We start from the raw sequence: 22,539 nt of genomic DNA, 5'->3' as shown, positions 1-22,539 counted from the left end.
ATTAAGTTGACTTTGACTTTGATAAATATTCTCTCAAATATAAAGAGTAACTTTTTCTTTAACAATAATTTACCTAAGGTCTCTAGCAGTTATTGATGAGTCATATTGAAGCACCATGACCTCAGGTGCATGTGCTCTGACATATCAGGACGTTGTTATTTAGAGTAGAACAACTTATATCACAGTATTCATATTTAATAATTCCTACTAAGTATGTAGGTTATGTTCGTAATCTTTGCACAACTACATAAGACAGAACAATACATATTTAGCTGACACACTTTTGAACTTAAATACACTCTATTTCCTTCGCTGGGACTGTGAGCTGAGTCCATATTATGACCATATGTTCAGAAGAATAGGGTCAAAGAAGGGCATCTCACTGCCCCCAGTAATGACATGTCTTGGCCTCGCTGGAGCTGTGGTGAACACACTCCATGTGGAAAGACACATGATAGACAGGTATGACCCAGACTGTCCACTCAGGGCACATAGGCACACATGGCCATCTGACCTGATCAATCTCTGTCCAGATTCTCACACTGTGGATTTGGTATACAGGAAGAATTTTACTGTCTGGGTGAGAGAGGGAAAAAGTGTTTTTTGAGACAGAGGATATATTTTCCTTGTAGTAATATCTGAGATCTGGTACTTCTAGATAAGATGCCGTGTATATCTGACATCTCTGTCAGGGTGCAGAGCTTAGTACTGTATGTGTATGAACATCTGTGTAAGGAGAGACGAAAGACTTAACTACAGGAGGCCATCTTGTTGCACTCAGGGAGGCCATTCGGGTGGAAAATACATGACGGGAGATAGGAAAGAGAGATATAAAGAGAGAGGAAAGAGACAAAAATAGAAGAAGACTGAGAAAGAGCGAGGGAGCGTATCTGTGTGTTAGCTTATGCAAGCAAATGTCCCACGTAGGACTGTCATCCGTTGTAAAAACCCGGTCATCATTTAAAGGATTAATAGCATATTGTAAGTAACACTGTTCTGTTGTGGATGAAAGGGAGCATGACATGGTACGTGTGATAAGGAGGCCGATGTACTGAAGAGATAACATTCGGGAACAGCGAGACAGGATCTAACGCCGTAACAAAATCCCTTCTCTTGTCATTTTGCTCCAGTCATTGCCCCCACCTCCTTTTCCTTGGAGAGATTAAATCTAATACATTTTCGGGCCAGGAGCCATTTGCAAGCATGTAGTATTCTGTAAAGAATGGCCTATCCATATAGAGGAATGGTGTATTTTTTACTAAATTTGTATCGCATGTGTGTGTATGTTTATACATATATATACATATATATGGAAGTTATATTGAATGATTTATGTATACTGCGTTAGACAGCAGGTATGTATGAATAGCCTGGTGGTCGAGCTAGCCCTGGGCCCCCTGGTGGTGTTCACTGGGTAATGGGCGTCCTCTCCAAGGCTCCTTTTAGTTTCCTCGTCTCAGCCATTAGTCCTGCTTTAGCCCACTGAGGCTGAAACAACCCTGTATGGCAGCACTAGGGCATCTTCCCTCAGGTAGTTGTCTCCACAGCTCCATATCGGAGGCCGGTGTCATCTTAGTTCGCCGGCGTCTGTTTGATCTGTCAATCTACTGGGCTGGGGCGTCGGCCTGGCAGGCGGGCGTTGCCCCCATGGGTGCTGTTGATGTGACAACAAATTTAGAGGCGCTGATGGTTGTCGGGGCCTGATGTTGAATAATTGATATCCCTGTCTCATTAATCAGACAGGAACCACCACAGTGTCAGTGTGTTTATATCGCACATGCTTCTAAGTGAGGAATTTGTCTTCCAGGGGTAATTAGAAGAGGGAGAATTTAAGACATTCAACTGTCTATTTAAAACAATGCAGACATGTACAAATAGGACTGCCACATTAGATATTTCCTCAACCGTGTTTATCTATGCAGTTGTAATAAGAATGAGACGTGGATGTTGGCTCCTTTATCCTCATTCCTCTGAGGCACAAAATAAATAAATATATTTGGAAGAGATAATTATTAAAACCATGAAAATCTGTATAAACAATTAGATTTTGCATTCAATTGAGGTTTATCTTAATGTAATTTGTTATTTGTATGTCAGTGTGTGTGCGTGTGCGCTTGTGTGCGTGTGCGTGCGTGTGCTCTGGCTGCGTCAGTGTGTGTGCGCTTGTGTGCGTGTGCGTGCGTGTGCGCGTGCGTGTGTGTGTGTGAGCTCTGGCTGCGTCCAACAGTAACAGGCCAATCTCATTTGTTGTATTTATCCTTTTGCAAACACAGACTTCTTCTGAGGTGGAGGAAACAGGTGGAGTGGTCAGATAATCTGTGGGTAAGAAGGGTGAATGGCCAGACATAGAAGACGTACCCTAACTAACTGTATTGTTGCCTTCCCTAGCTGTATGGACTGGACAGGAAACGGGATATCCCCTAAGGTTGCTCAACATTCTCCTGGTTTTGGTTGTAATTTACTGTTTGGATGCCATGGCATGTCATTGTTCTATAATGTAGCCATTACACTGTCTCTGTGCTGGTTAATGCTAGAGTTGGAGTTTTGGATGATGTTATGTTGAATAACAAAGACTGTTAATAAAGAAGTGTTGGCAAGTAAAAAGCAACAGTTTGTGGCCTGGGGTGAGCTAAGGTGGGCTATCTGTATTTTGTTGCTGACTTGGACACACATCTGTAAGTCAGCATTTGTTTGAATAGAGCCCACTGTCACTCCCTTTTCTGTTTCTTCACCATCATTCCAACACTCTTCTATCCCGGCAATTAAAATTACGATTATTCAGTGGGACTGCCCTCCTCCTTAAAAAATAGATAATAATAATAATATATACTGCTCTGGAAAAAGACCACTGCACCTTTTTCTTTCCTTTCAAAAAAGTAGAAAATAAAGGTTTTGAGTGAGGAACAGAAGGGTTAAAATTAAGAGACCACCGCAAATTGAACGCTTCTGTTCCTCATTCCACTTTGTTGGAAAGGAAAGAAAAAGGGGGTTTCTTAATTTTTTCCTGATCTGTATATATGTACTTCAGTATTCTGATCTCTTCACTTTCTCCTTAAAGACTTAATTTGTAGTTGTTAGGTTTAGAAATGCCCAAATAACTCATGTAGTATATGGTATTAGGCAAGTATATGTTTTTAATTTTTTATTAGGCAAGGCCAGTACTGTAAGTCATCTGTAATTTGTCCTGAAAAAATTGTACTGATTGGTTCATAGGTGGCTCATTTCTTTACGTCTTCCCCGACTGCCCTGTTTCATGTACAGGCCTGGATTTGTGTGTGCTGTTCTCCCTGGTCATGATGAACAAATTTACCTCAAAAACATATCCATGCCATGACAGATTTTTCACCATTTCTAACTTTTGGAAAAAAGTTTTAAAAAACTCCTTTACTTGTGATTTTGCATGTGAACTACAGTTTAAACAATACTATGAAATGCGTTCTAAAATGCAGGAAAATATGGCAAATTACAGATTATTTTTACTCTGTTATAAGCAGCAAATGGCACATTTATTGTGATTTTGTTTTATTTTGTCATCCCTGAATGATTTGAGAGGATTTTGCTACTGTTGAACTATATCTGTTTTAGTAAATGTTTGGATGATAAAGCTAATGTCAGGCTTGGTCAGAGGTGAATAATGGCTTCTTGTGAACAATTATTCCATGGTCCTTCAAGAACAACATGGGGGTAAGTGGAATTTCACACAAAAATGGATGTAGGTCAACTGTCCCTTTAACTCTGGCACTATGTTGGTAATGTTACTGCCACCAGTGTTCAATTATGGCAACTACACCTGTCTACCGGTGTTCACTTAGGTCAACTACACCTGTCTACTGATGTTCAATTAGAGAAACTACACCTGTCTGCCGATGTTCAATTAGAGAAACTACATCTGTCTACCGATGTTCACTTAGGTCAACTACACCTGTCTACTGATGTTCAATTAGAGAAACTACACCTGTCTACCGGTGTTCAATTAGAGAAACTACACTTGTCTACCAATGTTCAATTATTGCAACTACACCTGTCTACTGATATTCAATTAGAGAAACTACACCTGTCTGCCGATGTTCAATTAGAGAAACTACACCTGTCTACCGGTGTTCAATTAGAGAAACTACACCTGTCTACCGATGTTCACTTAGGTCAACTACACCTGTCTACCGATGTTCAATTAGAGAAACTACACCTGTCTACCGGTGTTCAATTAGAGAAACTACACCTGTCTACCGATGTTCAATTAGAGAAACTACACCTGTCTACCGGTGTTCAATTAGAGAAACTACACCTGTCTACCGATGTTCACTTAGGTCAACTACACCTGTCTACCGATGTTCAGTAAGAGAAACTACACCTGTCTACCGGTGTTCAATTAGAGAAACTACACCTGTCTACCGATGTTCAATTAGAGAAACTACACCTGTCTACCATTATTCTGGTCCGGATCCTGACTGAATTTAAAATTTGTCTCTCTCACTCACACACATTCTCTCTCACTCACAGACTCTAGATATTTATGCACACATGAAAAAATATGTTTTATTTGCCAAGTTGTGAACACTTAAGGCAAAATGACATATGATCCCTTTGGCCCTCTGGAACTTCCTGTGCTGTAGAATATTTCTACATCATAATCAGCAAGCCATGTTCACAGTGAGCGTAAAGGTCAACTTGGCTGTTGACCGTTAGAAAATGTAATGCAGTATTTTTTGAAGCCTCCAGGGAAGCTTCATCCGGTCCATAATACAAATCCCAACTGAGTCTAAAAATCCTCTTAAACCCGGTTCCAAGTATTTTTGGTGCATAGCTTTCTAGGCATTGTAATGACTCAACGCTCAGTGGAACACATCAGATATCAAAAACACTTTCTGGTCCTTTTAAAAATGTGAGTACTTGGGGAGCTTCAGGAAGTTCCCTACTGGCTGTTTTCTTTAGACTTTGCTAGCGTGTGATCATTGAGGCATTTCTCCTAGTCTCTGTTATCATTACAATCTTACACACACCCACTCCTCCCATTTACTGATGTTAGATATAAACTGAGCATCTATAGACTGAGCATCACCTGAATGTACACTAATGACTTGACAAACATGAGATACCAATTTAGGTGGTAAGGAAGACATTATGGTACAGTTCTTTATCTTAGAGTAAACAGAGAAAACAAAATGTATGATGGGCTGTGATTTGTGTCAAGAATCAAAGCAAACTATGACAATCTAGTCCACTCTTCACTTTAGCGAAAAATAAAGCTCACTTTTTGGACTTTGAGTGTTAATTTTATTTTACATATACAAAATTGGTACAAACTATAGAAAAGATTGTGTTCACCATCAAGAGAATCATCATAAACCAAGGCACATTTTGTTCCCCTATGAAATTATCTAGCCGCATACAAAAGGAATGCATTGGAATTTCTCTTTTGTTCAATACCGACACCCACTAGAGTGTACAGTATTTACACGGATAGATTCACACATACAGGATCAACCAAAGCACAATTATACATCAATTATAATACAAGTGACATTAAATAAAATCACATTTTACACGTTGGAGATTAAGACGTGTTGAATAGAATAATCTTCAAATAATATGAAAAAAGGATGGGGCAAAAGTCAATATTGAGGCACATTTTCTATATACAGTGTAGACAGAATGACGTTTCCAGTACTCACAATCTCAATAACTTGGATTTAGTATGCCACGTTATTTATTGCCAGTGAAGAAAAATAAACCATGAGGTGTACACATGATTTAACAGAGCACCACAATAATCATTAATAACATGAAGCAAAATGGAGCGGGTGTGTTATCCAGGAACGGAGTACTGAGGACATAACATTACAGCACAGTTCACCAGCACTACTGAAACTAGTGGAAGCTGAGATTTCATCGTACTGATCTTTGGTAGATGGTTGACACAGATGTGAAATGTTGCCTGATGGTAAAGTCTTCATGGCTCTTTCATTGTTTTCTATCTATTTTTTCCCTGTCTGAATGTTTTCCCAGGCAAGAAAACAGGAAGTGGGTCACAATGTGTTGCTTAAGATAACAGGACAGGAAGAAGGCTTCCTGACACCCATATGTGCAGGAAGTTGATTCCAGTGTTATTTTTTGTTGGTAATTTGTAGGGGCTGTGTGTTTAAAGAAAGGATGGGGTCCAGCTCTCCTTGTATATGATCCAACCAGGAAAATGGTAAGATGGTTTCCACATATTGTATCCATGGTTTATGACAAGTAGTCCCAAGAAGGGCAAACTTCAATATACAACAGACCGAAAAACCCAATGAAAACAGGGTTAAACCTTTGCTGTTGTGTTGTTGTGTCAATAAGTATTTGTGACAGATGTTCCCGCTACATGATGCATGGTATCTGTAGCTCTAGGAGTAAAGGTTAAAGTTATTCAGACAATTGTTGTCATTTCACTATTCAACTACTTCACATTTCCTGAGTTGACTGTAATACTTCTGTTATAGTGGACCTCAGAGACTTAGGCTTTGTCCACATCAATTGATGTGTTGATGAGTTCTGTCAAATAAACTCTGAATAGACTTCAATTCTTTCAGACCTTTTGTTATCATTGTTTCCTGCCGGGCTCCCTGGGTAACAGTAGCTCCCGATGACAAGTGTGACACTGACTGAAAGACAAGACAGTCCACCACTGTGATTCATTTAATAACTCACCACTCACTAAATAGATATACAGCTGGTATAGTCAACTGAAGAGAAAAATCATGATTAGAAATTTAAAAAGCACACGTTTCTGTGACCAAAATAATTTGATTTTTCTTTCTCAATTCCCAATAAAGAATCAAATAAATGAAGCACAGTTGTGGACAACAAATTTCCCTTTATCACCCCCTTTACAAATTAATTAAATGAAAATGTCATTCTCAGTTCTCTTAAAGAAGTATTATCAAAATCAGAAAAGGAGCATTAAGAGGAGGGAATAGCAGAAGAGGATAATTACTTAAAATTGGCACAGGCTTGAGTGGACCTTATCATAGTGTGCTATGATTGGACAGATTAGTGGAAGAAAATAATCCAGATGTGTTTTTGGCCAGAGGAAGATTGAGCTGAGGGACTCCTGGTCTTTAGGCTTCTGTGTGCTCAATATGGTGAGTCACTTCCATCAGACCCATCCACCCCGTAGAGCTCAGCCAGGGTTCTGAAGCGAGGACCCCAGTCATTTAGGAAGTCGTAGTCAAGGTTTGATCCAGTGGAGGAACTATCCAGTGAACTGAGACTACCAGCTAGGGACTCCGGCCCCTCGTAGCCGTAGATGTGCAAAGTATCGTAGGGGATCCCATCTCGATCATGGTCGGCCTCGTCTTTCTTCACGTCAATCATCATGGCCATGTCTCCTTTGCACGCGCTCTGTGGTGGTTTCTTCACCACGGCGTAAAGGCTGGGGCCCTGCCTCATGCTCATGCTGCCGTCGTTCCGAGCTGAGGTTAGGATGGACACGTCATAGCCGTTGGTGTCCATCTCCCCGCCACCCTCCTCGTCGTACGTCACCAGCTGCTCGTGGATCTCACTCTTACCAAGGGTGACCAGGGTGTCCTTCTGGTAACGCTTTCTCATGACGATCAGAATTACTATGACTGGAAAAAGGGAATATGTTTCTTTCAATATCCATGTCATACACTTAAGGGATTTCAAAAGTACTGGAGCATATGAGAAGATTATTCTTTTTTTTTTTTTTTGTGAAGCAAATAAAAATTGGGTGTGAGAAAATACTTTGTTGAATGTATATCTATATTCAGTATTTTGCTTTGGGATTCATAAGATAATGACTTTAGCGTTTAATAGTTAATCACCACTTCATTCTGTGTCTTTGATAACAGGACAGCTGAATAACTGATCATCTTCTCATTAGCTTCCCCATTCTTCTCATGTTTTTCCCACATATCCGCTTTTGTTTAAGTTGACTGCAGCAGTGCAAGTGCTCTCTGGTTCAGTTAGGAGCTTTTGACAAAACAACTTTGGCCCATGGCTCATCTAATATGACAAATGGCTTTCTCCCAAGAACACAAAGCTGAAAGAGTATCAAAGATGATATTCAGCTTAATGCTTACTGTTCTTGGCACTATTTACTTAACTTGTACTGCATATTTGTATATTATTTATACCACCAGCCCCTTTAACTTTGTCCATATTAGAAACGGACAAAAGAACTATGAGTCGGCCGTCGCCCATCGTCAGAATTATTCCCATTCATCATGAATCAAGTCTTTTGTCGTAAATACTTAACGTGTTTTGCGCATAAACACCTAGAGGTTTGAGAATTAAAGTACGTCTGTAAAATTCACTAACCCAGAATAGTCAGGATACACAACAGTATAGCGATCAGGGCGTGGACACTGACGCCCACTTGACGTTTGGCTGCTTTGCACTGGGTGTGGCTCCTCTTGTTGTCACACCGGCACACATTGATTGGCAGATGGGTGGTGCTGCTCAGGGGCGGAGTGCCTCCGTCGGAGATCCCAATCTCTATTGAGTAATCCCTTGGGTCTTCCAGGCTGAAGCCTCCCTGTTTCAGAACGACCCTGGCTGTGTTGTCTAGGAGAGGGGGGGCATGAAACAACATTGGTTATCAGAGGTTTGCACTGGCTAGATTTGGAGGACTTTTATATACATGAGTCTTCATAGATATTCCACTTTGCTTCAGTTTACTTAGGCGTCCACTTTGCATTAACTAATAAGCAGACTGTTGAATCTGTGGGTTCATGTGTTAATATAACTTTTCTGCACTAAAATCCCTAATATCCTAGTAGGGAAAAATCCTCAAAGCAGGATAATTGAATGTGCTCCAAAAGTAGGCATACGAATTAGGCTTTTCCCACATTGTTAGTCCCATGTGGATTGGACATGATTATCTTCGTAAGCTTAGCATATGACTTGATAGATACTGTGCATACTCAATGATACATGTTCAACTTGGTTGGCCTAATTTTGAGTTAAAGTATATATCCATCAACAAAATATAGCTGTCATGGATGCATAAGGCTTAAATGCATCAAAGCCAGAGATGTGGCCTTTGCATGTGTATCATCACATTAAGTGAGCAACTTTTCCAATTTCTTCTGCTCTCCCGGTGGTATGACCTTCTCTCTGGTTGCACACTGCTAATGTGTGTGATTCGTGTTTCTGGCTGATCATTACATGGTGAAATATCATATTGATTTATGATGCATTGCAGCCAGTGAGGCAGCACAGGACCAGGACACCCCAGGCAATGAGGCAGCACAGGACCAGGACACCCCAGGCAATGAGGCAGCACAAGACCAGGACACCCAAGGCAATGAGGCAGCACAGAACCAGGACACCCCAGCCAATGAGGCAGCACAGGACCAGGACACCCCAGTGCTGCACATAAAAATATTCCCCCCCAAGCCAGAGCTCAATATGTAATGAATGTCTGTGGGTTTTAAAGAGCTTGTACAGTCATGAATATTTCAGGGGCTCTCAGCGGTATGTTGCTGTTCTCGTTCCAAACGACTAGGTGGAGAACGTCAGATTAGAACGGAGTGCTGCCCCGGGCTGATTTGTTTGCCACTGAGGAGCACAGTGGTATCTTGAGCCCAAGTGTGAACTAGTCATCCCCAGCTTGTCTCTGTTATTACCCCCTCACTGACCCCGGCACTGGCCAACAGCTTAGCACTAGCCCAATGGGTCTGCCCGCTCTGCCCTGGGTGCTGTAGACCAAGTATAACATAATGAATGTCCGTGCATAGAAATGATCAGTTTTCTCACCATCGTTATTTATGACTGAGAAGTTGACGCTCGGGTTGACCAATGTGAAGCTGAATGTGGGCAATTGATCGTCTTTGTCAGTGGCTTTGACTATCCCAATTATCTGCATGAGAACAGATACATACATAGAAGCATGTCAAAGAAGATACCACAATGCACAATATCCAGAACGTGTTAGGGATTAACGGCTTACATTACATCTAACTGGGGAAACAACCTACCGTGCCAGCCATATCATTCTCACAGACGTAGATCTCTTCAGTGAACAGCTCTGGTTCGTTGTCGTTGACGTCAGTGACCATTATCTTGACATTCACAAAAGATTCCAGTCCTGAAGGGTAAGGCATACTTGACGTTATGATTTGGAAGCCGGGTGAGCATACTTGTTATTAAGATTTAAAAAACAAATTGGATGTTTATAACATTTTCACCAAATACGGTGATAGTCTTACCATCTGGTTCCTCCTTTGCTTTAACCTGGACTATGTGATTGGGTACAAGCTCCCGATCCAACTTCCTGACTGTGAACAGTTGACCAGTTATGGTGTTGATACCAATGGGACTGTCCTTGTCCACAATGAAGTACCTGCAGAGGACACGTTGATATTTTGAGAAATTGTGAAGAGAAATTACCTCTCATATAACAAGAGGCCATTTTGTGATTGTTTAGGCCAAGTATTGGCTAGCAGATTAAGCTGTGGTCAGTTCATTAATAATTAATTTTGTAGAATTCCTAGCTCCAATAATCAAAGGGTTTTAACTTTGGTTGGTGCAGTCCTACCGTATGCTTTTGTTGGATTTATCAGGATCTCTGGCTGAAACCATTCCAATATTATTGACCATCATCTCCTCCATTACATTGAAGTTGTAGGAGCTCTTGCTGAATTCTGGCTTCTCATCAACATCTAGCACGTGAATGGTCACCTGGGCCTTGGTGACAGCCTGAGCCTTATTATCCGCAGGGTGTTGCAAGTTGTTCTCCGTCACATCCACAGAGAAGGTGTAGCTGCTCTTGGTTTCATAGTCAAGTCCCTAAAAGGAAGTTAAAAGAGAGACTATATAGCTGCTCAACACTATATATCATATTGTGTTGAGCAGCACTCTTTCTAACCTCTAACCTCTAGAGATCAGTCTGTTTTAGGAAAGCATTAATAATGGTTGATTTATTGAAAATGTCCCATGATAGAAAAGTGTATGTCTAAAATCAGTAGGTTACCTTTTTCAGAATGAGGTTGGCGTCTTTGGTCTGACTACTTTCTATTGCAAAGACGTCACGGAATGCTTCCAAGTTGAATTTGGGGTCTTTATTCTGGATCTCATCTCTGTCTTCCAGGACTACTGTGTCTATTCTTTGTCCTGGCTTCATGTCCTCTTTCACTGTAAATTCATAGGAGCCTGGGAGCAAAATACACTCCACATTTTAGTAGGAGAACCGTCTAAACCGGAATTTCATTATGGAATAATCCTTAATCTGTGGCTGAGAACTCTGACAATCATTCATATTTAGGCCATCATTCATATAGTTGATCTATAAGACTGATATTTGTCAATTTGCTGCTCAAATATCTGTCAGGGAGTTTCTATACTGTATTGCCCTTACCTTTGGTGAATGAGACCATGTTATCGTTGATATCGCTGACTGTGATGGTGACAGAGGTGGTGGCGGTGCCCCCTTGTTTAATTCCTCTCAAATCTTGGGCTTGAACCACAACCACATAGCTACCCTGGGTCTCACGATCCAGGTTCTCATACTTGGTGGTGATGACACCTGAAATAAAGAAGTCCGTCTTGTTGATTTGTGACTTCTTCAGAGGTCGGAACACAGCAATGAACATGGCATTGGCAAACAAGTCTGCCCGCAAATAAAGCAGTGAACCCTTTGGTGCAATATAGATGTTATATTATACTAATAATATATATATATATATATATATATTGTCAGTAAGTATCACCCTTACCCTCGGCCCAATCACTATAATTATTAATTAGTATCGCCCTTACCCTCAGGCCAATCACTGTAATTGTTCATTAGTATCGCCCTTACCCTCGGGTCAATCACTGTAATTGTTAATGCCATGACTGTGGCAAGATGCGTCATTCTTCTAGGTTATGTCAAAATCGGACTTGTGGTGTGGTAGAGGCGAGCAGTTTTCAACCCTCTTCTCAATGACCACTAGCTGTTCCATTTGCTCACCAATACATACAGTAGGATCCCTGATTTGATTTTTCAGCTAATCATCAAGCCATCAGTGAATCAGCAATTACAAAAAATATTATTTTAGTTCAAGGTATTTTTTTTACGACATGCGGTCCATCATGTATGTTTTTTTTTACACTGGTCAATCAAAGCATTATGTGGAAAACCGTAATATATATTGTTAGCAAATCGATGACATGTCACAAACTCAAGGGAAAGTGGAATACATTTATGGAAATATATGTAACCAATGAAATTATTTGGTCTATGTCTATGTGAAGGTTAGGCAGTTGATAAAAAATAGCGTCATCATCAAAAAATAGCATAAATTTTCAAGTCAGTTGATTGAAATAGCGTCATAATACAGAGTCATAATCCCCATAAAACCTTTTTGCAAAACTGGAAAAGCAGCTCTTTGTGTTCTTAAACCATTCATCTTCCATTGAAGATTTTTAGATCCACTTCAGATAAGGTCAGTTTTGGGGGACAGCTAGCGCTGTAGAGGTGTAGAAGAGAGTGGCGCAAAATTGGAAATATTACTGGTATCATGTCTAAAAGCTGCTGCTTTGTGTTATGCGCGTCGAATATGAGAAAAAAACGCTAGTTTATGCTTTTCTTTACTGCACCCAAAAAAAGCGAAGGAGAGCAAAAGAGATCTGTGGCCTCAGGCCATCTGCAGAGAGGATGAAAATGGTCAACTATGGAACTCGTCCTGTCAACACGTTTATGTCTGTGGCAAACACTTCATCACAGGTCAAAGTGAATGTTGATGCTGTATTGAAAAGGAAGCACATAGAACAGTACATAGAACATTCTGAAAATTCACTTCCCTCAAATGATTTCATGATTATCGTTACAATAATCACAATTCAAAGTGTGTCTAAATGCTGCTGTTTGTGCTCCTAATGGCTAAAAAGCAATATGGTTTTCTTATTTTGTATGAATGAATCGGCAAAGACGTTGGATTTTGTATTCACAGCCAGTCAAATTCAACGGGCTGCTTACCCCCAAAAAGGGGCGGGAGCATGACCCGAAGGCAAAGTACCCGGATGGGCTGCTCTCATCTATAGCTGGCTAGCTTGACAAACTAGCTTCTCTGACTTCTCTTCTTATCCAAGAAAGGTGCTCATTCAGATCCACTGTTCCGTCCCCAATTCAATTATGGGGGAGTTTTTAAATACAAAGGCCTTCATGTCATATCGGTTGAAAATGTCTTACCTTTTGTGCTATCTATATTGAAGAAATTTCCTCCTTCTAACAACTTGTAGGCAAGTTCTCCATTAGCAGTCGTTGGGTCATCTGCATCTGTTGCAGTGACTTCAATGACTTTAGTTCCTGCTCATGCGAGAAAGGAATAAACAAAATTTAGCAACAGCACTTTTTACATTTCCAGCCATCCATAGAGTGCATTTCGGATGTGCCTGTACCTCTTTTGGATCTCTCTTTGATTGAAGCGTTGAATGTTTTGGTGAACACTGGGTCGTTGTCATTAATGTCATTAACCTGGATCACAAACTCTTCCACTTTCTCCAGCAAGTTGTCGCTGCTGTCAAAAAGCTGAGCCCTTAGACGGTAATTGCTTTTAACCTCTCGATCCAGTCTCTCATAGGCATAGATGTCCCCTTTTTGATCCACTTTGAAGATTGTATTGGCACCTTCTCCGTCAATGACGTAGTGTGTGTCGCCACCAGACTTAGTTGACTTTAACTACAAAAAGAAAAAAAACACATGATGCTAAGTTAGGACATCCCCGTTCAACGCTCGTTCAGTTGTCATTTCTCTTCTGCACTCCAAGGGTAACTAATGTTACGAGGTAACATAACGTCATACCTTTCCAACATAGTTTGGGCTGTCGGCAGGCTTTTCCTCCTCTATGTAAAGGGAGTTCCACACCCAATCCCTCTTTTGCCTGTGAAGAACTGAGCTGGCTCTGAGTGAAGGCCTCTGATCCATGTTTTCAGCCATGGTAAGGCTGAGGGTGAGGGCCAAAGTGAAGAGGCTCATCCCCAGCTCTGGCCCAGTCATCGTCCTCCATGCAGACTGCTTCATCATCTGAAGGAAGGAAGTGAGAAGCACACAGATGGAGAAGCAGATAATTAGATTCTGCCCATTGTGACCAACCTTTGCCTCAGGCACCACACCTGGTAAAACAATTATTTGTTTTCTTTCAACTGCTATTACTTTAGTTGCCTTTGCCTGGCATGCCCAGTGGGCAGGGTTGGCACTTCTCCGCTAGAAAGGTTTAACGTAAATGGACACTTTGTGTTCAAGAGGACTATGCAGTCCATCCCAGATAACATGGTTTATCTGGATTATTCCACTTTTATTGTTGTATTCCACTTTTATTGCTGCCTTAATGGATATTAAAATGAGGTGGATTATAATTCCTTAATGTTCCCAAATAACTTCCCAAATAATCTCATTCTGATGTACAACAACTACTCCAATAAAATGACTTTGTTACAACCCCATACAGAAAAGAAAGTATCTTAACACTGACTATTGGTTTATCTTGGCCTTTGAGGTAATAAATTGAGAAAAGGTGGACAAATCATTACGCTTTGATAATCCATATCTTACTGAATCCTGTCTTCAGCTACTATCAAAAGAGTTAAACTAATTTGTTAGAAAACATTTGACCAGCTATGCTCTTAAAGAGTCAAACCAATTAGTTACCATGAACGGTATTCAGTCCTAGTTGTATGTTATCTGTGCGTCATCAGAAGTCCTTCCTGACATGCCCTAATGTTTTTCCCTAAATTCCACACTATTCAGTCATCTATGTGTAGTCTTTGCAGAGGGTAAATGGCGCACTACATAACAAGTGTCACTTGTGTCTCCTTCTAACCGGTTATACAGTAGCTCAAGTCATCTCGCTGAGGTCATGTTGTGAAGCCTGGAGAGGAAGTGTAAACACAATGCCCCCGGGAAATAACATTCTCATTTTCAATGAAGGGTCATCATTACACTAATGTTACTGTGGCCTCACACCCTTCCTGCAATTCAAAATTTCCCCCTGTTCCAGCTCCTGTCTTTCACAATCTTTCTTTTTCTTGCTCTCTATTTCTCTGACAGATTTCTTGGAGCAGTGGCTACAGTTGAGACAACATTTCTTTTTCAATGTTCTTGTTATATTGGGTTGATTGGATTGCCATTTTAAATTATTTTCACGCAAATTACTGATTTCATGACCATGTAGTTACTTCTCTGCAAAGTTTCTTAGCTTGTAGAAAAAATAGGAATACTTTACTGTACTTTGTTGAATAGGCTGTATATTTATTGACTGGCATTAATATCAGTATATATCAAACTGTTCCCATGTTGTTTGAGACCGGTGGTCCTACATTTAGAAATAGCACAGAAAGCTATATGGAATATCCTAATCAGGTCATCAGTGTCAGCCTCACCAGATGCACCTGTAATCTTGAATCACTGATCTGTAACATTTAATTCAAGAAATTGGTAACATTTTGGTATAATCAAAGCAGGCACCCAACATGCACATTACCCCATATTTTGACACACAGCCCAGTATCAACTATGATGCAATACTGTAAGGATTCTGTAGAATTAAATGATGGATAATGTGTGGGTGTATGTTTGCCCACAGCAGATTAAAATTGCTTTAATCACTGAGCAGCTTCAAACAATCTGTCAGTCTACTCCCTCTGTGAAACCCTGTCTGTCACTGTCACTGGGGGAACCATCTCCTTGGCTCTGTCAGCTCTGGTTCTACTGGTCTGACAGATTGAAAAAACGTTCTTTTGGTCACACCTGAACTCTGAGCTCATTTAGCAAATTTCTTTTATTTGATATTCTTGCTAAAAGTGATATTTCAGTATCCGCTGTATGTTCTGCACCATGTTTTGCTGTGTGTTCTGCTCTGTTTCATTCTCTCGATTTCAAGCTCGAACAATTGTTCAGTAATAGCCGCCGCAATTTAAACTGGATATCTATCTTGCTACTGTATGTATCAGTAGCTTTGTTGAGCTGTTATCTACTTTTCGCAGAACAAGGAATCCTGTGAACTTACATGTTCATAGAATACCAGAGCAGATGGTTTAAGGATGTATTTTCCCTTCTCTTAGGTACTAGAGTAGCACTAAAACATAATCAATCTGGTATCAGAGTTATTCCTTACATATATTCCTACTGTCATCAAATCAATTGTTATCTGTAGTATGAAATCAGTTTCACACAACCAGATACAACATTCTTAAGGTTTTTCATAATTAATTTGATACATCTGTAAAGAGTTCTGTGTCACCAAAAACCTACAGTAGAAAACAAACAAATGTAAACGCTGTAATGACTTACTAGAGATGAACTATTTGCTGATCTCTTTCTTTCTAGCTTGTCCAGTGATGATGTGGGTAGATCACAGGCAGGTGGGTCCTGGACAAAGAGCGCCAGCGATGTCAACGGTAATCCCCCCGTTAGCCGTGGAACCGTCTGAAGTGGACTCTCAGAGGGGGGCACTCAGGACTTCCAGGCCAGCCCAGTGACCACAGAGATCAGCCCAGTTCCCCTGGTCATGTTTCCTGTTATTGTCCGTCTCCTCTCCTCCTGTTGGGAGTCCAGTTTGTGGCCCCTGATGTGGAGAGTTGGTCACATACACAGAGAGAATCAGTTAGCTCCTAATTGGAGCCTGAAGAGCAGAGCTGGGCTGAGGGGGGGACCAACAGGCGGAGGCGTGCGATGTGTGTATCACAGGGGCGCACGTTGCTGCCGAAGTGACGGGAGGAGACGGGAGCACCAGCTACACGTTAGGCAGACAGATTGTGGCGCACGGAGGGGCAGGGCGATGTGAGGAGCGTTAACATTTCTTCTCTCGCCTCCATGGTGGAAACACAAAAAGGAAAGAAATTAAAGCGATTCATTATTCATACCTATTGGATAAAGATTACGATAAACAGGTTACAGAAGATAATCCCGGGAGTTTTCCCACATAGTGGTATTACATTTTCCAGATCTGTGGCAGGAATATCTGCCTCCAGATCTTGTCTAAGCCGGTAAGTGAGATGAGTCGGCTTTCTCCACTGCTATGGGTCTTGTCCCTGGAGTATCATCTGTAATTTGGGGAATTGGACTGGAGCTGGATGTGTTTTTTTTTATCAAAGCCCCTTCAGCAACACATCCTGTAGATCTGAAGGGAGGCAGTCAATTTAGTGAGATTAGTCTTAAAAAGAGTGCGAGCCTATTTGACAGAAGACCTCAAACAGAGAGATGGAGACCAATATGGGAGAGAAAACTGCCTATTTTACTTTTGTTTATTTGTTGTTTTCACTGCTTGGCAACCATTACTCTTCTCAACGTCTTCACGGACCAGACAGCAGATAGACACGTAGCAGAATGATGGAGCTGTCCCTGGAGTGAGGGCAAATCATCCTCCTGTCTGCCTTCTTTCACACGCTTGTATTCCTCTATTGTAATTCACCTTTTCTGACCTCACTTTACATTTCAAATCGTTCTTTGATGGATACTTGTAGCTTTTAAAGTAGCCTTCATTATAATCAAACGGGTAGGTAGCACAAGAAAATGATGCCATCTTTTGTCACAGCAGGGGGTCATGGTTCCAAATGTAGAATGAAGAAAATCTGCTTCTGTATATTTTCTATAGGATTCAGCACAAAAAGAGATAATATTATGCACATTGCTGTTTAGCTGTGTATATATTAGATATAGACTCATCTACAGGTTCCCTTTAGACAAACTGTGCTTACGGCACAGCTGATTGAAAAAAATAGATTTTAATAATTCAGTCCCCTAGATGCCATGCAGACCAAAGATGCATTGGCGCAATGACAGACACAAATCCTTGTTAGAGCAGTGGATATTTAATCTTAGATATTATAACAAATGTATGTCTGACTTTACATTAATGAGAATCTGCCTAAATGGCCGAATTGGGAGCTGAACTATGTAACTCTATAGGGCACAGGAGGGACTCCTGGGAAGGAAGGCTTTCAAAGGACTGTGCTGTTTAGTTTTTTCCTTACACTCACACAGTTGATTTCACTTAACCAACTTGCCGTCAATCCTTGAAATCATGTGTGTGAATGTCAAAAAGAGAAAACGGCACAGCTCTTTGGATCACCAGAATCAGTAAACACTGATGGAAGCTATGCAGAGACTAAAATACTCTGTGTAATAAAAGCCTAGCTACTGAAATATAATAAAGGCCTATCTGTGCGACTCGGGGGACACTCTGGGACACTCTGACCGAAAGATATTATGGAAGCTCTTCTCGTTTTCCATCTGGGCGGCATTTCTATTTCATGTGGTCAGCAGCAGTAGCTGTGTTAAACTGACTGTGTTGACCATTGAGACAGTTTAACCCTGTCCAGTCCTTTACATGGGATCCTAGATGTTCAGCGCAGTCAGTGAAGGGGAGTCAAAGCTCAGTGAAGTGTGCTTTTTGAAAATAGCAAGGTTCATCTCATGGTTCATTTGTTTTGGGCAAGCAGTATGCTGGTTAATCCCAGAGAGAATGGTGACGTAGAGCTTTCAAGAACCCGTTTGACTGATCTAAATTTGAATTGGGGATTCAGCCTGGGGCTGGGATTGGGGAGAAAGCTTACTTCATAACACCCCCCCATCCCAAATTCCCATATCAAAACATCTCCTCCGCCCATCTCTAACACTACACATATTCTTCATCATCTTAAAGTGAGACTTCTGAGTTTCGGTAATAAGGCCCTTTATCCACTCCCCAGATGTAGATGAACTCGTGGTTACATTTTTGTGTCATGCTAGCCGATACCAATTGCCATATGAGCTTCCAGTTATTGTGCTAATGATAGTTTACAGTTGTGGTAGCTCGAGTTAGCCACTTGATTTAAATTGCATACAGAGTCATACAAAGGATATCATAATTTCATCTGACCACGGGCAAGTAGTTAAAAGGCCTCATTGGCAAAAAAAACTGAAGTATCCCAGAAGCAAAGAACCAGCATCCCACTGCCCTATTTATTTATGCTGATTTTGAGGTATTGCCTATTTTGTGTTATATTCACTCCTCTGATTTCACCTGACTCTGTTTGATTGCCTTCCACTTTCATCATTCTTCCAGGCTCTTGGTCAATCCAGCCTGCAAGAGGTTATTTCAGCGTCAATATGAAAAAAAAAAACTGCCCCTCTCACTGTCTAGTGCTTGTGGGTGTTACCTTTAGATTTAGATTTTTTATGGATCACAGTCAGTTATACAACAACATGGATGCATATTTATTCACGGCACTATGATTAACTCTTCAGGTTTGAAAATGTTAATGTTTCTAACAGAGTCCGTTTTAATTACACTCAGCTAGGCTGGACTTTCACTCTAAATAAAGCACAATACAAGACAAAGTTGAGTGGACATTGAGTGCATTCATTGATAAATGCAATGTGGTGTGGTGTTTTGAACACTGTTAGTGAATACATACAATTATGAAAAAAGACAAATACAGTAAGTCTTAGTCTAACTAGTACAACTAGGATATAATTCACCAATTCAGTATGGGTTGGTACAGTTCCTCTAAAACTAAAAACAAGTTGACACTACTCTGTTAACACCAACAACAATCCAAACAAATAAGACAGTCTTTTATGATAGCAAGACGTGTGATGTTGGAAAAACCTGAAGCAATGCTTGAAAAAAATGAAGGGAAAAAAGCCACTTGGTTGTTTGAGAAAATAGACTTAGGCAACACTTTCATGTTGCTTTCCTTAGACTCACATGTTGAAACCATTAATTCCCAGAATATATTCCCTTCAGGTTCTTAGACTTGAGAGAGTTTAAATTGCCATAGAGTTTCATCATGGTGCTGTACTTTGCCCTTCATACCTCTCAATAACAAACTGTGCAGGCACTGCATCATGGGTACCTACACAAGAAAGTCATTCATGTTGCAAAACAGCTGTAATATTTCATTAATGGAAGCAAAAACAACTGCAAGAAAAACTATTGATATTACTTTAATATCCCAATTGATATTTTATTCTCTAAATAGCTGATTTAAGTCATAAATCAGAAGCAGAAGTTATAAATCATACAGAGTGCGCCTTTACGACGTTGTATCAATCTTTAATAAAGATTTTATAAAGAAGGGACACCAAAAGGGAGAAAAAAAACATTGTCAGAATAGTTGGTGTGGTTCATCAAATATCTGCCTTTCGCTCATGACATCAAAAGTCCCATGATGCATAGGACCGTACTGAATAATGCATGTCCTGACTCACTTCCCCCTGCTCACATCAGAGGTGATAGCTAGCTACAATACAACAATCTCTTTTTCGTCATATTACCCGTTTTGAAAATCAGTAGTTCTGGTAATCTCATCTGTTCAGTCCTAATCAAGGAGCTCCAGGCCTCACAGTCATTTCCGTAGTGTCAAGCTTTGGCTTCCTCCCTAACCTAAACTAATCGGGAGCTCATGTCCTGTGTTTGAACCTTTTGAAAGTGGTCGCAGCGGGGCACGTTTTTCTGCTCTCCATGTTTAATCAGGGAGCAGATTTTCACTGTAGCACTTGATTACCTCAACATAACCTCTGTGGTAAATGGGCTGGGCAGACCTGAAAGTAGGCTTTTTATTTCTGACTGTGAAAAGAAACCGAGATGTAACATGACTCTTTGCTTAGCAGTGTATATTATGTCTGTATGATGTGTAAAGTGATTTGTTTAAGCATTTTGCTTGCTGGCTGGAAAATGCTCACTACAGTTTACACACATGCACACTCACAGACATGCTCACAGACATGCTCAAAGTCCTATTCACAGACACACTCATAAACACGCTCACAGACAGACCAAAAAAACTTGGCCCTAGCATATCTACGACAGACAAACACAGACTGACAAATATTCAGAGTCCCAATCCTTCGCCACTGGCATTATCCTGCCTGTCTGTGGGAACAAAGGTTCTCAGCTGGCCAGCTGTGCGCCATCCAAAGGATTTCCATTTTCTCTACAGGAAGATCAAGGTTAAAGATTAAGGGAGGATGTAGCTACTGATTCTATGGGAAGAAGTGGGATGACACAGCGACAAATTCCTCTGCTGCAGGTGAAAAGTTATTTCTACATTATCTGTTGGGACCCTCTTATCTGATCCACACATACCCATCTATATGCTGACCTATGGTTAGCTGTGCTTGAATTGGACTGGAGTTGTCTTGACTGTGAAACTGGTCCTTCACATTTTTGAGGAATGGGGAGTTGGTTCCCTTTTTAGTGCTTGACTTGTTCTGGAGCGTTGTGACTTTTGAGGAAACGTTTAAGCTACCAATTGCTTCATAAAACATTTAGCTTAGCATATCACTGGCCTAAATTCACACACAGAGGCAAAAAATCTATGTAACGTTGATCAAAGCCAAATAAATTTGGGATTTGCATAGCAATGAATAGCCATCCCAGCGTCATTACATTTTAAGTTCACCCGCCGCTCGCCTGTGAATCTAGTCTTTCCCTGCCAGGACACTTTGAGATTAGGATGCGCTGTTCCCAGTTCCAAATAGTGAACATCTCTCATCGTGTCCCAACTCCCTATCTTCCTCCCAAAACTCGCCGAGTGAGAAAGACACTGTTGCTTCCTTTAGCTGGCCAACAATTACCAGTAGACATCTGCCGTTCATGTTTTAAGTTATGATTTCAAATAATATTTTTCTATAAAAATGTACTGACATGTTACCTCCTGAACTGAATCGTTTTTTCAGTACTTGGTATTTGGTTTTAATGTTTTTTTTTAATGTTTTTTAATGTAAGTATTTTGTTTTAATATGGCACTATTTTCTTTCTTTAAACTATTCACCAGGAGAGCTACTGGGTGCTCAGGACCACCTCATGCGAGCTAGTAAATGAAAATATTCAAAAGTAATCATCAATCCAATTCAGTTTCCTCTGACAGGTTCTTGCCTTTGTGACATCTGTTGATTCCACCTGCTTTCAAATAGCTTTTAAAATGTAAATGACAGGGACTCATGTGAAGATAATATAACAAACAATTGGCTGATCAGACTATTAGAGAAAATGTAATCAAGATAGAACTGCTCACTACCGTTTTTTTCCCAGCCTAATTTAGTGACCTAGTCATCCAAAACAAAAAAGGAGACTCCATTAGGGTGGAAAAGGTTAGATGGGGGCTACCCTTTATCTCTTTTAATCTTGCTTGCTCTCCACTCTCACGTGTACTAACACACACACGAACACACACACGCAAATCCCCATTTCACACTCATAGTGGGAGTCTTTACGTCATTTCATCTCAATACCTTTAAGCTTTATTGCATTGGTCCTCTACTTCTACATATTAGTTTACTGTCACCAAGAAAGCTTCTGAACTTCAACATTTGTATGCTACACTAAGGCGAAACACATCCATATGAAAATTTACCAAGTATTTTCTTGGATTTCAGATGAAACACCCAACTCTCTGCTGGAAAGCTCCTTGGTCCTAGAGCAACACACTAGCAGCTTGCATCACTTGTATATTCAGGGGAGTAATTTGGCCAGGATGGAGTCACTTGTTCATTAAGGTTTTCTGTCAGAAAAAATGTCTAAGCCTGTAAGGTGATATTGGAGGTTTTCCTTTGGAGGGGATATTCAAAGAGTCATA

At 40.6% G+C, this 22,539-nt stretch overlaps 1 protein-coding gene across 1 annotated transcript; it reads right to left on the bottom strand.

Moving 5' to 3' along the window:
- Nucleotides 1–4,589: 4,589 nt before the first annotated feature.
- cdh5 (cadherin 5) lies at nucleotides 4,590–16,423 on the bottom strand. Its single transcript, XM_010901740.5, has 12 exons — nucleotides 16,268–16,423; nucleotides 13,781–14,002; nucleotides 13,378–13,657; nucleotides 13,169–13,285; nucleotides 11,354–11,521; nucleotides 10,970–11,148; nucleotides 10,535–10,785; nucleotides 10,206–10,339; nucleotides 9,975–10,084; nucleotides 9,754–9,856; nucleotides 8,314–8,559; nucleotides 4,590–7,601 (listed from the first exon to the last, which is right to left on the bottom strand). Exons 2-12 carry the CDS (start codon nucleotides 14,000–14,002, stop codon nucleotides 7,108–7,110), a joined length of 2,304 nt encoding a protein of 767 aa, XP_010900042.2. The 5' UTR covers nucleotides 16,268–16,423; the 3' UTR covers nucleotides 4,590–7,107.
- Nucleotides 16,424–22,539: the final 6,116 nt, after the last annotated feature.

The sequence above is a fragment of the Esox lucius genome, chromosome 2 (assembly GCF_011004845.1).
Source record: "Esox lucius isolate fEsoLuc1 chromosome 2, fEsoLuc1.pri, whole genome shotgun sequence".
Classification (NCBI taxonomy): domain Eukaryota; kingdom Metazoa; phylum Chordata; class Actinopteri; order Esociformes; family Esocidae; genus Esox; species Esox lucius.
The sequence above is the reverse complement of the archived record's forward strand: the minus strand, read 5'-3'. Positions and strand labels throughout refer to the sequence as shown.

Bases quoted from the DNA above. Each gene is read 5' to 3' on its own strand.
- cdh5 (XM_010901740.5), bottom strand. From the start codon at position 14,002: ATGATGAAGCAGTCTGCATGGAGGACGATGACTGGGCCAGAGCTGGGG. The intron at 11,522-13,168 runs GTAAGACATTTT...TCTTTATTTCAG, and splicing joins CAATATAGATAGCACAAAAG to GTGTCATCACCACCAAGTAT. The intron at 10,786-10,969 runs GTAACCTACTGA...ACTTCCTTTTAG, and splicing joins CCAACCTCATTCTGAAAAAG to GGACTTGACTATGAAACCAA.